Below are 18,280 nucleotides of genomic sequence, written 5' to 3' on the forward strand. Positions count from 1 at the left end.
GATCTGGCTTCAGTATGAGAGGTCTCATACTGAATCCCACATTCATCAAAATCAGCCATGAGAACACATACTACACAATTTATAGACACAAAATACTATTGTTGGTGGGTGGCAGATGCCATTGTCTGTATTTGAAGAATTAAGTAGAGGAAGCAGTTGAAGCATGTGTATTGGAGTAGAGTAGAGTAGAGTGCCCTCCCACAGCGAGTCCTTAGACACTTTGGAAGTGTCATGATAATAATAATAATAGTTCAGCATACTGCTGAACTTCCCAGGCATACCTAGCAGAATAGGGGTAGTAAGACTATTCACTAGCTGACCTGGAATTGTCCTAAAGCATTACCATTAGGTTCACTCCACTGTCTCTCTCTAACAGTAATCCGTGGAATAACTATTTTTAAAGTAGTAGTAATATCCTTAAAAAGAAATATTAGATCTCTCTTTGATATGAGATGCTACTAAGCAAATAAGTAATATTATAACAGGTGATGAAACTTATCTACTACCTAATGGTGCCTAATACCTTCAAAAAAAATTTTTGACCTATCCTTGAAGAGTTATTGTGTGAATGTCACACCTCAGCCCCTGACTAACTGCTTCATCTTACTTGTAGATTAGTTTTGTACAGGCCTACTAATATGAAGGTGTAAACAAAGGGTTTGGTTTCTACTGATCAGATATCACCACAGTTCAGTATATACCAAGATTGAAGTTTTGATCATCAATTTCACCAGAATATTAGACTTCCAAAGATTAGCATGGTTAGACACTAGACATACCCTATCTTTTTTTTAGGTCTCTTTCTCATTTCATTTTGTTTACAAAAGCATATGATGATCAAACACATGAACAAAACAGGAACAAAATGTCTGACATTCATAATACACAATCCAAAAAATGTATTGATGAAATAATTAACACATAAATTAACATAATGTATCTCATTTTCAGAATAAAAAAAAATAATGATTTATGAACTATGAAACTATCATCTTATTATGAGGCTAGTAGCTTCATTAACCTCCCTGCTCACTGCATTGTCTGCAGACATTGACCAAAACATGAATCATAGCCTTCCCTTATGTACCACTATTTTTTATATTTCTAGTCATTTTATGACATATTGTGTTGTTAATATCAAGACAAAATGAGAGAGAAATTTCTGTATCTGCAACATATGATTTTTTTTTTTATCAATGGGAAGGAGAGGAAAAAAACCTCTCTGACCACTGATGAGTAAAACAATTGCTTGAAATCATTTGCTGCATGTATATATCATATCAGCCTGGAAAATAAATATCAAAATTGGTTTTTTGTGTCAGTTTGGCCTAACAATGCAGTTTCTTTTTTTTTTTTTTCCCTTTAATGAACTTTGTTCAAGATTATTTTTATGAAACAGTTATATTATGAACAAATCATATACATCCAGCTCATTAAGAATTCACTGTTTGTCCTAAATTGTTTTGTTTGTTGTTTTTTTGGTAATCTTGGAAATCATTTCACAGAATTTGTATGTATCCTTTCCATACTTATATGATTTTTATAGGAAACCCAAAAAAAAGAAATCTTTACACGTATCATGAAATTTATAATAAGACGGTACAAGAAAGGTATAATTCTCAAACAGCTGTACTATTTTAGAATTATTCATTACAGATTCAGAATCATTCATTACAAATCAACTACAAACAGCTATGAAACAATTTATTATTACCCACTAACTTCTGCATAACTTGCAACTCATATAAAATATATATTGCATCTGTGTTTGTGTGTTATTATTATTGCATGCTCCATGGAGTTGGAAGACTCATTGTGGAGGTTCATTCAACTGACAACATATTTATCATACCGAATCTTAAAATTCTTAACACTCCTTGTATTGACAACACATTCTGGTAATGTGTTCCATTCACTCACAATTCTCCGTGTAAAAAATTTACTCCACATACCCCTCTTCACTACACTCTTACATCATTTCCAAGGAGGGCCTCTGGTTCTTCCCCTCTCGTCTTATACTATTTTTATAATCTCATCTGGATTAATCCAATAAAATCTCACTAATTTAAATGTCTCTATCATATCACCTCTTTTCCTCCTATTTACCAAACTCTGCTATCCACATTTTTTGCAACATCTTTACATAGTCAGCAGTCCAAAGTCCTGATATTGTCTCAGTCACTTCCTCTGGACCCTCTCCAATGTCTCCACATCACACTGAAAACCAGGTGACCAGATTTGAGCACAGTAGTCCAAGTGTAGTCTGACCAGTGCTTTATACAGTGGCAAAATCACTTCTTTGTCCCTACATGCTTGATTTCTCACAATTATTTCAATTACAATTGCAATTTCATATACAGGAAGGAAATACCTGGGTAGATTGTAATGTTTTGAAAAAGTCATTGTTTTAGATCAATTTCTCTTATCAGCCTTTTCTTTTGTTTTAATGCTTATATAATAGAACTCAACATACTACGTTTTTTTATGACAAATATGAAATAGATTTCGATAATCATTTAAAATTTAAAATATTAAAAATATAATAGTAATATCTATTTGTAAAATAATTAGAATAATTTCAGTTTTTCATTGTCACCTAAATAACTGAATGCCAAGCTCAGATGGCTAGAATAATCAGATTACTGAGAAATAACCGAGTTTGAAAACACCTGTTTTAATGTGTTGATTAATTTTAACGGTACAGATGAGAACACAGACTGATAAGAAAATAACTATTTATTAACTTATTGCTGATATTTCACTGGTATTCTATCCAGCATCTTCAGAATACAAAAAAAAAAAAACCTTTGTTAAAGTATGCAAAACAACAACAATCCAGTAACGTACAATGCAAAGACTAAAGGTCCTAATTAGGCCATCTGTGTTAGGCCATCACAGAGAGAGAGAGAGAGAGAAAGCAGGTATTGATTTGGTCTTAATATGACTGTCTCCCAAATCTTTGGCAAATTTATACAGCCATACTTGTTGAGGTTTGGAGTATGTTTCAAGACGTCTGTTGATTCCAAGAACAATCTCTCTGACTTATAACAACTTCTGTGCAGTACTTTTGTTTTTTTCCAAAAATCATCCTGTAAGGCTTTCTAAAGCATGGTCTGCTAGACCTGACTTGCCATAGCGATAGTGCCAGATGTATTTTTTATGTTCACTGAGGCAGATGTCCACAGTTTTTCCTGTCTGTCCTTAGTAGGCTCGATCACACGAACAGGGCACTTCAGAGACTCTTGGATGTGATAATGTACAGCACAAAGACTGTAATTATTCTGTAATCTGAAGATGCTGGATAGAATACTAGTGAAATATCAGCAATAAGTTAATAAATAGTTATTTTCTTACCTGTTTTAACAGGTGTTTTCAAATGCAGAAGCAACAGTATTATTCCTTTATTTTACTTCTGATTTTAGTTTTATTTATTCTTTTTTTTTTATGGTAAAATGGTGTACTAAATTTGGGGTATGATACATAAATACAAAATTCTCATTGTGATAAAATTCAAAACCATAAGGAAGTTACACTCAGAAAATAGTTATTTGTAATTCAATTCATGTACTTGAGGGTAGAAGATATAACTGAAATGGTGAATAACAAATATAAATTTTGAATTGAGCTGTATGATGATATGTTGCAGACACAAAAAACCAAAAAAAAATTATATTAATGCTTATAAATTCATAATATTTTGAAAATCAATCTCAAAATTGAAACAGAAAGTTTTGCAGTTTAACATTGCCTATTTTTCATAAGCAGTGTATTTAAAATTGTAAGCATGATGACAAGTATATGCCATATCCTGGGAATTTTACAGGTGATGGAAGTAATTTTTGCAACTGTATTTATTTCAGTAAATATCTGATAACATCAGTTGCTCATTTTATTCATTTTATTAAAAAAATTCATCGTTGAATTATTATTGTCAAGCCAAACTTTTGAATAGAGCACACAAATAATAAATAATCTCTGCATTCTCTCTATAAAATAATTCATTTACTGAATAAACCTTCTTGTTAAATTGCACGGATTTGGAAAATAAAGATTGGAAATATTTCCACTAATAAATAAATTCATTTCTTTATTATTAGAATTTATTCTGATTGAGCTTGTTGTCACATTTTTAAAACTCTTCTGGACTGACAAAATACCTAGTGAATGGAAAGAAGTTAAGCTTTTGAAATATATTCAAACTTCTTAATGTATTTCAAGAGGTGTACTGAATTATTAGTATAAAATTTGTTCTTAATCAATTCTTCCATTCTTTAACAAGAAAGTGAGAGAGAGAATTCAATTAATGAAAAAACAAAAACAGTCATCTTCCAGTGATAAGCATTTCTTACGTAACATAACAAAGGCACATATATTAAAATGGTTTCTTCTATTCCAAGTCATTAAAGACAGGATATACCAGCATTCCCTTTGCTTTACTCAGGTAAAAGAAAGAAATCCTGTAAGTACTTCAGAAAAATGAGTAGCACATCAGTTGCATTTCACAGACTTGTGTTTGTGCACTTCTTAATAAAAACTTGAGTTTCATTCCTTAATTAATTTTACAGAAAATCTCGGTCCATATTATTCCGTAATATTCTAATTTTCCACCCGTTCTTGTCTCTCTGTGTTCTTCCTTTCACCTGTTATTTCCTAGTGTTTTCCATTTCAATTCAACATACTGCATGACATCACATTACATCAACATGTAGGTTCTTCGCTACCTCACTTGCTGAAAGGCTGTCAACAACTTTGTCAGAGGTAAATGATTTCTTATTCCTTCACTAAAAAAATTATAATTTTTAACTTTCTTTAAATATTTTTTGTACTTTGTCCAATATCTGTTCCACACTGTGAAGTGATTTATTTCCTGTTTCAAAATTGCTCTACTATGATGTAAACAATGGTAAGCACTACTAACATCAGTCACATATATTGCTCTAAATAATTATATCAATTCTTGACTACTTTCGTGTTATTATTAACATTTAATACTACAATATACACTGCAATAGCTCATTTGGTTTCAGCAATGCCCTTTAGTTGGAAAGACCTAGATTTAAATTTCATCTAGAATGTAAAAAATCTTTATATGGCTTTTCAGTTGAAGGGGAGTTACCCAGTTTCACATGGAAGTGATAGGGTTTCTCCTTCTAGAAACTCAGGTTTTTCCATCCCACGAAACAGACAAACCAGCCAGAGGAACACCCAAATTACAGACATGCAGAGTATTAATTAGTTTCAAAGAAACCAGATTACTTCATCATGATGGACCATTGAGCTTAATATGTAAGAGAAAATGGGATATTATATTTTATAAATTTACATTTTTTACATTTTATAAATAAGTAATAAAATTAATTTATTAATATAATTAATAATATTTGTATAATTAATAAATATAGTTATAATAAATATATAATTAATAATTAATGTAATTAATGTGTAGTTACTTGGCCATGATGGGCCACTGAGTTTAGCATGCAAGAGAAAATGTGATATTACAATAAAATATATTCTATAAGTACTTAATAAAATTAATGTGTATTTTACTTGAATAAATATTCAAAAAATTTCCATGCATCAAATTTATAATTATTATTATTATTATTATATGGCCACCTCCATGGAGTTCGAAGACTCATCGTGGGAGACCCAGTCTATCTACAAAATCTATCATACCTCTCCTTGAACCCAATGACAGACAAAACACCCACAACTGACTCTGGTAACCCATTCCACTCATTCACAACTCTCCAAGCAAATAATCTAGTCCTCACACCTTACTAACCAAACCTTTATTCATCTTCCAGGGATGACCGCTTGTTCTGGTCCCTCTAGCCAACTTCTGAAATATTTCTCCTCATCTATCCTATAAAACCCTTACCCTTTAAGAACTTAAATGCTTCTATCATATTATTATTATTATTATTATTATATTATGTTAAGCCTCCAGATAGTCCAAGGACTCATCATAGGAGGACACACTGCTCTACTTTGCTAAATACATCTCATCCTCTCCACTACTACTAATTCTCCAACTACCATCAAGCCATCTATCGTCCATCCTCACCAACAACAGTATTTTTTGTCTGTAAATTGCATGTGCTCTGAAGGCCGATTTGTCTGTATGAGGGATGAAAAACCAAAATTTCCAGGAGAAAAAACCCTGCTACCCCACCGTGAGATCTGCTAACGCACCTTCAACTGAAAAAGCCTATATAAGGATTCCCCTCATCACGATGGGAATCGAACCCAGCTCTTTTCCAATTGAAGCGAAGATCGCAATTTCCACTATTCCTCCAATTGCACTACGGCAGCTTTCCCCTCTTTTTCTCCTGTCAACTTACTTCTGCAGTCCACACACCCCTCAATCTATCCTCATAGGGAACATTCCACAGGCCACTCACCATCTTAGTCACTTGCCTCTGAATCTCTCCATCACTTCCTCATCCCCAAGAAACCCAGGGGACCAGATTTGAGCACAGTAATCCAGATGTGAGAGAAGAAGTTGTTATTCCTCTTTATAAGATGCCTTATAAAGAGTAATAACAACTTCCTAATCTCTACTTGTGAATGTGTTCTTCAATAGCCAAGTAATCTTATTAGTTACCTTAGCAATATGTCCTCTAAACTTTAACTCCCTGTCTATTAGTTTCTTATTGGATCTCCACAGCAGGTATTCACAATTATCTAAAATATAAATTAAATATAGAAATTTAATAAAAATACATAAAAAGATCCTTTACCCACTCATGTTGCTGATAAAAATAGAATTTTAAGTGCTAATTAAATTATTGAATCTCCAAACCATGTGACATCTTTTTTTCTTATATTTTAATTGATTTACCTTATTATGATTATTATCCCATCATTGCCAATATCGTTATTAATCATCAGCAACCATGGGTCCAATGCCCGTAGGTGTCTGCTGCCATCTTGATATGATTCTTCCATTGCATTCTGTTTTGTGCAAGATGACTCAATTTGTGTATAGAGTTTCCGCACCATTTGACGATGTCATCGCCCCATTATCTGTTTGGTCTTCCTCTTTTGTTCTTTCCTTCAATCATTCCAAACAGCAACGTTTTTAATTTTCTCTCATCATTCATTCTACATATATGGCCAAATAGATGTAGTTTCCTTTTGATTATTTTCTGGATCAGGTTTTCTTTTGGTTTCCCCCCCCCCCCCCACCCCCCCCCCCCCCCACCCCCCCCCCCCCCCACCCCCCCCCCCCCCCACCCCCCCCCCCCCCCACCCCCCCCCCCCCCCACCCCCCCCCCCCCCCACCCCCCCCCCCCCCCACCCCCCCCCCCCCCCACCCCCCCCCCCCCCCACCCCCCCCCCCCCCCACCCCCCCCCCCCCCCACCCCCCCCCCCCCCCACCCCCCCCCCCCCCCACCCCCCCCCCCCCCCACCCCCCCCCCCCCCCACCCCCCCCCCCCCCCACCCCCCCCCCCCCCCACCCCCCCCCCCCCCCACCCCCCCCCCCCCCCACCCCCCCCCCCCCCCACCCCCCCCCCCCCCCACCCCCCCCCCCCCCCACCCCCCCCCCCCCCCACCCCCCCCCCCCCCCACCCCCCCCCCCCCCCACCCCCCCCCCCCCCCACCCCCCCCCCCCCCCACCCCCCCCCCCCCCCACCCCCCCCCCCCCCCACCCCCCCCCCCCCCCACCCCATTTGGTCATGTGATGAGGAGGAAGGAAGAGTATGTGGGAAAAAAGGTCATGCAGATGAATGTGCAGGGGAAGAGGAAGCGTGAATGGCCAAAGAAGAGATGGAGGGAGATTGTGAAGGAGGACTTGAGAATGAAGAACTTGGATGTGGCTAAAGCCCAAGACAGGAAGTTGTGGAGGAGACTCACCACAAACAGCGACCCTACTTAAGTGGGTCACTGTTTGTTGTGAGTTTTTTTACAACAAGATATTCACTTGTTGTAAAGTGAATGTCTGATCTTGACAACCTCTATTTGGCCTGAATCCAGCTAGTTCTTTTCCAAGTTTCTCTTCTAGGATTTTTCTCAACCTCTTTTCAAGTATGCTAGCATAAATCTTACCTAGAGCACTTAGTAGAGAAATTCCTCTGCAATTCTTGTTCAGCTTTATTCCCTTTATGTGTGTGTGTGTGTGTGTATATATATATATATATATATATATATATATATGTCGGTGTGTGTGTGTGTGTGTGTGTGTGTGTGTGTGTCGTGTGTGTGTGTGTGTGTGTGTGTGTGTGTGTGGAAACTATGAGAGCTATACTTCGTACATGTCAATCTTCTGACTAGGCCTTCTAAATTATTCAGTGTATACTCTGACTGTTGTAAAGTGAATATCTGATCTTGACAGCCTCTATTTGGCCTGAATCTAGCTGATTCTTTTCCAAGTTTTTCTTCTAAAATTTTTCTCAACCTCTTTTCAAGTATGCTAGCATGAATCTTACTTGGAACACTTAGTAGAGAAATTCCTCTGTAATTCTTGCATTCAGCTTTATTCCCTTGAGAGTGGGAGATTTTTTTCATCTGGTAACTTGGGTTTTTCATCCCTTAGAACAGGCAAACTGGATTACAGTCATGAATATAGCCCTCGGGGGGTACAGCAGAAGAGTGACGTACCACTGCATTAATTCGTCGTAAGCCCCTCACTGGGGAAGGGGGGGGGGGCTCAACCCGTCCTAAGGAACGGATGGCAAGGATAGGATAGTAGCTATTTAGAATAATCTTACCTGTGTTTGTCTTCTTTGTTTCAGTAATAGCAATTATGTCAACATGGTACCTCCAGTTTAACTTATTTTCTGTAGATACTTACAATGATGATGTCTGTCTTGAATTCTGGTTATAATAAGTTGGAATTTGTTTCAGTAGCTGAGTTTTTGCCTGTTCACACTGATTCACTGATGAATACAGCCTTGTTTAACTTGTCAGTTCCTTTTCCCAACCAGCCAACATGGAATTTCATCACATTGTACCATCCTTTTTTTTTTGGTTTAAGCCAATGCAGCATACATTTTGGTTAACTAAATCCCAAATTGCCATCCCATTTTCTTTCATTCATTATCCTGATGGATGTTCCCATGAGAAGGCGAAAGATTCGACTCTATTCTTGAGAGACACTTGTGACGTTAAATTAAGAATTATAAACATGTTAACACAAGAATATTTTAATGTTTGCCAAATGTTTCAGTCTGAAACTAACAGACTATCCTCAGTGGCTTGATAGGAACAGTTTTTACAAGGTGGAATACAAACAATTGATCATTCAAAAGTAGAACGATCCGCATGATGTTATATTGCTAAGCATTAAAGAGAAATAAATTTCATCAGAGTGATGAATAAATTATAGGTATTAATTCACAATTTCATATAACAATCTTTATTATAAATTCAATTAAAGATAATATTAGACTAATGTAAGAATTAAAGGTCTCAATTAAAATTTAAAAAAATCTTTAGTGCGTTATCCAGGTTAAACTTTCCCATATTTTTGGCAAGGATATACAGTCATTTCGATTCAAGTTAGGGCGTTGAAGTAATGCCTCAGCACTCTTTGAATAGGCATTCGAATTTATAGCAACATCTGTGTAGAAGGCAATCTTGGACCAGAGAATGTTGTGGCTTGTCTCTATCCCATGCTGCACCAATCCAGACTTATCGGATTTGTTGTGAAGAATGTATGATTGATGTTCTTGTATTCTTTTTTCTATAGAGCTTCTGGTTTGTCCAAAGTACGACAGATTGCTGTTACAAGGAACTTGATATATATACACACACACACACCCGGCAAAGATTACATCTGAAGGTGCAGAGACATTGTTGAGCATTTATCTTTAGAAGATGGGAAATAGTTGAATATTTTGTTAATAGGGATATAAGTAGCTGTTAAATCATATTTCTTCAGAATTCTTGAAATTGGTTCTGAAATCCCGTATTGATTCTTTGTTGTTCTGGATTGGATTGTAGGAATCAAATAGATGTTGTGTAGTTTTTTCAGAGAAGCCATTTAATTTCATGTGATGTTTGATAGTTGGAAGTTTTTTCTGTAATTCATGGGAAGCTGAGCAATTAGTTCTAGCTCTTCGAATTAAACATTTTATGATTCCTATTTTTTGATAAGGATGATGAGCAGATTATTTGAGAATGTAACGTCCAGTAAAAGTGGGCTTTCTGTAAACTGTTGTTGTCAGAATATCTGAAGGTGAGCAGATGAGGAGGATGTCTAAAAAGGATAACGTGTCTTTTTCAATCTCCATAGTAAACTTAATACGAGGATGTAAGGAATTGATTTTGGCTAAAAAGGATGGTTGAGGGAATATAGATGAAAACAGGATGTCTTCGAGATGTTCCAAGTAAAAGTTAGCTAAAGCAAGTGAAAGTGGACTTCCCATGGCCGTTCCTTCCACTTGGTTGTAGAATTTGTTTTGACACAAGAAATATCCAGAGTGCATCACGCAATCGAATAATTTTACGATATCTTGTGGGAAGATTTTTATTATTATTATTATTATTATTATTATTATTATTGTTGTTCCGGAAAACTCCAAGGAGTCGACAGACTCATCGAGGGAGGCCCTAACATCATGTCTGGAACAACTATTCAGCATTCACACAGTATTTATCATATCTTGCCTTGAACTCATTCACGGTCGTAGCACCCACAACAGACTCTGGAAGCTTATTCCACTCATTCACCACTCTCCAAGTAAAAAACCTAGCTCTAACACCCTTGTCAACCATGCTCTTGCCCAGCTTCCATGCATGGGCCCCTAGTCCTCCCACCACCAGTCATATTTTCAAAAATATCTTCTAGATCAATCTTATAAAAAGATGTCAGCAAGTAATTGTAAAGTCTCTTTGAGAAGTACATTAACATATAGAGATTCTACATCGAAGCTTGCCATAAGATCAGTAGGTTGTAATGAGATATTTTTTAATTTATTTAAGAAATCCAAAGAGTTTTTCAAAAAAGAGCGTGATTTGCGTATATGTGATTTCAATAATTTCGCTAAATATTTGGCTATGCGATAAGTAGGTGAATCAATACAGTCAACTATAGCATGGAGAGGAATGTCTGTCTTGTGAATTTTTGGTAGACCATAAAATCTAGGAGGTCTTGCAAGATGTGTTTTAGCCTTTCTATTGTGTCCGCATCTAAACTTATCACCTCATTTAAAAGGGAATTTAATTTCTTCCAGTGCCAGTTAGTGGGTTCGTGATCAAGTTCTTGGTATGTTGAGCGATCTCGAAGTGAAAGAGAAATTTTTCTTCTGTAATTTGAAGAATCCGTAATTACTATAGCTTTTCCTTTGTCTGCTTTAGTGATAACAAGGTGACTGTTGCTTCTTAAGGAATGTAGCGCTTTCTTTTCAGAAGGAAATATGTTAGAAGGAGGAAGCTTGGCTTTAAGTAGCATAGAAGCAACTTCTATGCTGAGAGAATTAGACTTTTCACTGAAGAGATGACTAAGGTTCTGTTCGATGTTAACCAGGAAATCTAAATAAGGAATCTTTTTAGGGACTACAAAATCATGTCTTTTTGAGAGGATGAGTGTTTCACTACTCGTTAAAGGGCGACCGGACACATTGATGACCCAATTATCTGGAACATGGAAAGGCTTGATTTGTCTAGAAACAAGGACATCAAATTTGCAGTTTAGATGTCGATTCTGTTTTTTATATGAAAACACTGTATATCCTTGTCAAAAATATAGGAAAGTTTAATCTGGATAACACACTAAAAGTTTTTTTTTAATCGAGACCTTTAATTCTTACATTAGTCTAATGTTATCTTTAATTGAATTTACAAATTATGATTGTTATATGAAATTTTGAATTAATACCTATAATTTATTCATCACTCTGATGAAATTTACCTCTCTTTAATGCTAGGCAATGTAACATCACGTGGCTTGTTCTACTTTTGAATGATCAATTGTTTGTATCCCTCCTTGTAAAAACTGTTCCTATCACTACTTAGGATAGTCTGTTAGTTTCAGACTGAAATATTTGGCAAACATTAAAATATTCTTGTGTTAACGTGTTTATAATTCTTATAATTCTTGAAAGATTGGACTTTCAGTCATAAATTTCAATTAATTCTTATTTTCTAAAAGCTATGTGAAGGTCTCTTTCCTGTCATGCAGTGCTTTTTTTCTTTTTCTTTTTTAAATTTTCACAAGAGGTTAGTCATCCCTGTGGTACACTAGTCCCACGGATGGATAAGAAGGAATTTGTTCACATTTACCTTGAAGATCTGTGGATTCTGTTCCTTGGGAAACACATGATGGCAGAAGTGGAAGGGATGAACAAAGAGGAGGAATGATCTGTTCTGTGAGTTTGGAGATGTACTGTTAGCAAGTGTTGATTAGTTGCTTCCCACATTTGAATGGATTTGACAGAGTGCGGATACTAATGTTAATTCTGATGAACAGTGGCCATCAGGGAACTCTTATGATGAAACACCTCAGATGTGGTCAGATGGATTTTGGATTTGTATATTTGTATAATATACATAATATAACATAAATTTGGAAAATAAATTAGGAGCTGCACAGAGAAACATGGAAAGATCAATGTTAGATATAAAAAAAGAATAGATAAAGTAAAAAAACATAGATATCAGGAAAAAAAACAGAATTAAAAGACATCATTAAAGAAATAAAAGTAAAAAAAAATGGCAATGTGCAGGACACGTAAGAAGAGAGACAACCACTGGACAAAAATTTGTACAGAATGGCAAGTACGAGAAGGTTTAAGAAGACTTGGCAGACCATCAACAAGGTGGAGAAATGAACTACATCATCCAATGGAAAACAACTGGATCTTCTGGTCCCCAGAGACAGAAATGTAGAAAAATATAGAGGAGATCATCATCCAGCAGTGGATGGATAAGGATTGATTATGATGATGATGATATGTGTATGATATGCTCGATTCTTCTCTTGTACGGCTTTGGCTTACCTGTGGGAGAACTATGACTTAGATAGGAGATGGGAACTTAGAGTGTAACAGGGAATAAATGTTTCCATGTTAATAAGGATTATTTTGATGATACATTGAGCACATAGATTTGGGTCAGATGGTCAGAAGCAGTAATCCATCCAATGAAATGTGGCTTAGTAGTTGTGAAGATCATTCCACTTGGCTTTCTTGTAATGCTGTATGATGCATGTATGTAATTATATTGTTTTGTGGGAGAAGAGAACAGCATGAGATTGTGGTCTTGAAGGTCCTAGAAGACTGCTATTCTGGTAGGCATTTTACTATTTGCTTATGGTTGCTGGTGATGGCAATTGCCTCAGCGTCTCTATCTGTTTGAACTGTGCAGCTGGAATAAGAGAGCTAGCTGGTGTTGTGAAGATTGAAGCCTCCAGGTTCTGACCCTTAAGCAATCTCCCAAATTATCTGCATGCATATTCCTGAGATTTATTGTAGATTTTATGAATGATTAGAATCTGTGAAGATAAGAGACTTGAATGGTTTTTATTAGAAAAAGTCCTCATATCATAATTACGTTTTTTTTTACCTGGTAGTTTTTTTCTTTTTCCTTGATTAATGTTTAAATTTAACATTATTATTTATTTCATTACTTGTTTTCAAGTGTTTATTCCACATTCTTGAAACATTTTTAAACTTAGTTTAAAAAATGGCATTAAAGTGTTCATGCTACCAAATTCTACCTATTTTTCTACTAAGTGAGGTTTCCATTTCATATAAAAAGAAGTACAAAATGGAAAACAAACCAGTAGGGAAAAGAAAACTAGGATATCCTCTATTCAATGATGGCTTCTAAGGCTGGAGCATGCCACTCTAGGCCTAAATTCTTGAAAAGCATGATGACAATGATGAAGAAATGGAAAACTGATTTAATAGAATGTTAATGTGAATATCAAAAATTATAATTTTTCTGAATTATAAATTTGAAACTGTAACTTGTAAATTGTAATGTGTATATTTTTAAATTTTATCTAGCATCTGAACTGTTTGTTAGGTGCTCTGATCCTGAAGTAATATGTGGAACACAGAGAAAAGAAGAAAAGAGTGAATGCATTGATGTATATTTTAAGGTGATACTAGATTCATTAACTTATAATGGGTTTCTTTTTTTTTAATGTATTTTTTAAGTAAATTCAAAACATGAAAATTAATGCAGTATGTAGTACATGAAGGAATAGAGAGTAGAGGGTAATGAAAAAACTCTGGCCATCATTTCATGTTTTCTGAAGCTTGCAATTTTCAAATATATACACATGCCCTGTAAATTATATTTATGTTGTATTATGTACGGAGGCTGTTCAATAAGTTATAAGACTATATTTATACAGAAAACAGATTACCTTTAATCGTCATCATTTACATGGTCTTTTTCGAAGTAACTACCGCGAGACGCAATGCATTTGTCCCAACGTTGCGTCCACTTCTTAAACACATGTGAAAGTCCGTTTTTTGAGAGTTCTTTCAAAACCACCTCCAAAGCTTTTACACATGCTTTGTTGCTTTCGAAATGGTGGCCTCTTGGTGGTTTCTTGAGCTGAGGAAACAGCCAGAAATCGCACAGTGCGAGATTAGGACTGTATGGAGGGTGTGGTAGGATATCTATGTTGTTCTTCTGCAAAACGTCCACTACACAACCAGCAATATGTGGCCTTGCATTATCGTGGTGCAATAAGAAGCCATTCTTGAGCAATGGACGCTTCCTTTTGGCGTGCTGTACCATTGTCCGTAAAACATCCGCATAGTTTTACAGTATTCTCGGTATATGAGCCGTTTACAGTATTCCTGGGTTCTACAGCGTGTTGGTAAACAATGCCTTCGTAGTCGAAAAACATTATGGTCATAGCTTTACCAGCCAATTTTACAGTTTATGCTTTCTTGGGGGTAGGCGAAGACAGATGCTTCTATTCACTGCTTTGTTGTTTCATTGTACGGTCATAGTGATACAACCAAGCTTCATCTGTTGTAATGATGCGTTTTAAAAAGTTTTGCCTTCTGGTTCCAGTCTTTCTTTCCATTCTTTTCATTCTGCACACATCCACTTGATGGTGCATTTGCTCTGGTGTCAAGAGTTTGGGAATCCATCGGGCGCAAACATGTTTCAGTCCCAAATGTTCAGCCATAATTGAGTGAACACTTCCCACAGAAATATTCAGGACAATGAGCTGGCATAATGTAATTCTGCGATCCTCCTTGATGATAATCGCTGCTGTGTTGATCATTGTCTCTGTGATGAACATTGAAGGTCTTCCCTCACGTTCAAGATCTTCCACATTTTGCCTTCCTTCCTTAAAAGTTTTATGCCAGCGAAAAACACTTACCCTCGACATTGCTTCATCGCGGAAAGCTTTGCGTATCATGTTAAAAGTGTCTGATGCCGATTTTTGCAAATGCACACAAAATTTAATCGCATAACGCTGTTCCAAGGATGCTTCCATTTCGACGACTGGTCGCGGCTCATAGGCGCACCGAAACAAGCTTGTGTTTAGTCACATGACACTCTGGCACATCAGCCCATATACGCCATCTATCAACCTCTTTTGTTAATACAGACAGCAACATTTCTTTATTCCACAGAAATTAATATTGTGATGAGTGGTTTCGTGACAGTAAAATTAGTCTTATTACTTATTGAACAGCCCTCTTATATACAGGAAGAATACAAAAAAAAAAAAAAAGAAGAAGAAAAGCTGATTCAAGTTTAGAGTTGGGTGGTTTTATGTATATCTTGAATATTGAAAAGATTAGAGATGACTGTTCATGGTATCCCTCTGTAGGAAGATTATACAACAGAAACACAGTTTGTGGAATAGAAATTTAAATGAATTAGATGGGTAATCAATAAGCTGAATTACTTTCTTAAGAGTATACCTAGTATACTTAATCTAGAATTTTTTTTAGATGTTTTTTGGTATCACTCCTAATTTGGGAACAGTCTAAGATATGGTTGATTTTTACAGAGTTTTTTGGTATTTAAATGGATTCAGAAGAGAAGAAAAAGCCATTTTCTTATGAATGGACTGGAACAGTTAGATTTACTAAATTTACACAGGAAAGATAAATTTATCTTAAAAAGAAATATCTTCAGCAAGGATGAAGAGGGATATTTTTGTGATGGCCAAGACATAATTGTATTTTGGTTGCATTGAATTTGATTAGTTTGTTTTTTTTTCCATCTGAGGTATTTAAGAAACTTTATTGTTGAGATTTATGGTTTTTGAGTTCTGAATTTTCCAACTCTAATTTTGGAAGGAAAAAAAAAAAACTATGGACAATGAGTATATATAAATATACTCATTGTACATTATGCACTGTGTGAAGTGAGTGATATTCTGCAATATAAGAAGAATAATGTGTTGTGTTTTTGTTTTAATTGAGATGTGAGTTGACATAGTAATAAATATAATAAATTAGGTGCAGATTTAATGCTTAAATATTTCTTTATTTGCATAATTAATTTTTTTATTCATACAAGTTTCAGTCACTATGTCATAAGTATCTTCATTAGGATTTAAAAGATAGAACATGGGCAAAAGCATTAGTGACAGAAGGATTAATAGGGCAGAAATGGTATAAGTAAATATAAAGAAAAATGGATACATCATCTAAATTAGGATTTAAAAGATGGAATATGGGCAGAAGCATTAGTGACAGAAGGATTAATAGGGCAGAAATGGTATGAGTAAATATAAAGAAAAATGGATACATCATCTAAATCAAATGGACAATAGGAGGCATCCAAAATTATTGTATAGTTATAAAATAAATAGGAATGATTGGAGTTGAACTCTCACAGTACCCATGTATAAAAAGAAAAATAAAACTGAAGGTAAGAATTACAGACAAATATCCCTGGTAAGTATTCTGGATAAGATTTATGCAAGCATACTTGAGAAGAAGTTAAAAAAAAAAAAATTGTGAAAGGAAATGAGAAGAACAAGCTAGATTTAGGCCAAGTAGAAGTTGTCAGGATCAGATTTTTCACTTTAAGACAAATAGCTTAAAATCAAGGGAATGTGGAAACCAAGGGAATGGGTATTTAAATTTTATAGGTCTAGAAAAGGCATATGACATTGTGCCAAGAAATTGATACTAAACAATACAATTATGTGGTACAAACAGAGCACTATATTGAGCAATACAGTCTATATTTGAGAAGTAATTCAGTAGTTTGAACTGCTGAATTACAGCAGGAAGTACAGGAAGATGATTTGATATAAAATCAAGTACACACTATCTCCACTGTTATTTTTAATCTATATGGATCACATTATGAAGTAAAATAGCATTAGACTAGATATCTAAATTGGAAAGGTTGATTTCATGCTCTTTATACCGATGATGTTACACTATTAAATAAATTCATCATAAGTCTTCAGGATTCCTTAATTAAACTGAATAACTGCTGTAATAAATTTGTTATGAAAATCACAATAAAAAGATCAAAACTATAAAAATAGCAAGGAACATTGAAAATTTCAACTACATTGCTCAGTGGAGAACCTATAGAACAAGAAACGTTTCAGCTGTTCAGGCATAATTTGATTGAACATGGAAAATTCAGTATGGATATCAACAACAGAATAAGCAAAGCTGGCATAGTAGGGAGTCAGTTGAATAAGTTTATCTGGAATAAGAGAGAAATTAGTCAAAACCAACATACCTGATTCACAACAATATTCAAGCCACTTTCAAATCAAATACATCCAAACCGATTTGCGATCTAGGTTAGAAATTAAGTGGAAGCCACAGATGTGAGAGTTTTGAGAAAAAATAGAGGAGTGAATGTAGGCATTTAGAAATATGTGAGCAAAGCTAATCTCAGGTCATGTGGTCACTTAACAACATGGGAAAGATTACGCAGAGCAGGTGTTTGATACTAGAAAAAAAATTCAAATGAAAGCAAAGATCTATGTGGATTGATGCAGTTGAAATTTCTTTAGAAGACTGAAATATAATTTCTGACAATATTGATATGCTGACAGACAACAAACTAATTTGGAGGAAAACTGTCAATAGAAGGTAACATTTAATTAAACTCTTCATGTAGCACTGTAATAGTATCCTGTATGCTGTCTAATCAAAAATATCCAGACACCCAACCCATCATAGTAGGGGATATGGCTACATTCATCACAACCATTCCTTGTAGACATGTATAATGCTATGCATTATGGGAGGGCCACTACCCAGACCGGTTTCGACCTTTATTGAGATCTCATCAGTGGGAGGACCCAGAGGTGATACTAAGGTTCAAGTGGTGCAGAAGTCATATTTTCATATACAAGTTGCCAAAAGGT

General features: G+C 35.4%; 1 protein-coding gene across 1 annotated transcript in view; it reads left to right on the forward strand.

Moving 5' to 3' along the window:
- LOC150100981 (nephrocystin-4-like) overlaps positions 1–18,280 on the forward strand; it is a 191,322-nt gene that overhangs the window by 131,074 nt on the left and 41,968 nt on the right. The window contains exon 13 of the mRNA XM_090401955.1: positions 13,959–14,053. Coding sequence (XP_090258081.1) covers positions 13,959–14,053 — 95 coding nt within the window. The remainder of the gene's footprint in view (positions 1–13,958; positions 14,054–18,280) is intronic.

Source organism: Typopeltis vanoorti, chromosome 12 (assembly GCF_054136105.1).
Source record: "Typopeltis vanoorti isolate ZY-2024b chromosome 12, IOZ_Tvanoo_1.0, whole genome shotgun sequence".
Lineage (NCBI taxonomy): Eukaryota > Metazoa > Arthropoda > Arachnida > Uropygi > Thelyphonidae > Typopeltis > Typopeltis vanoorti.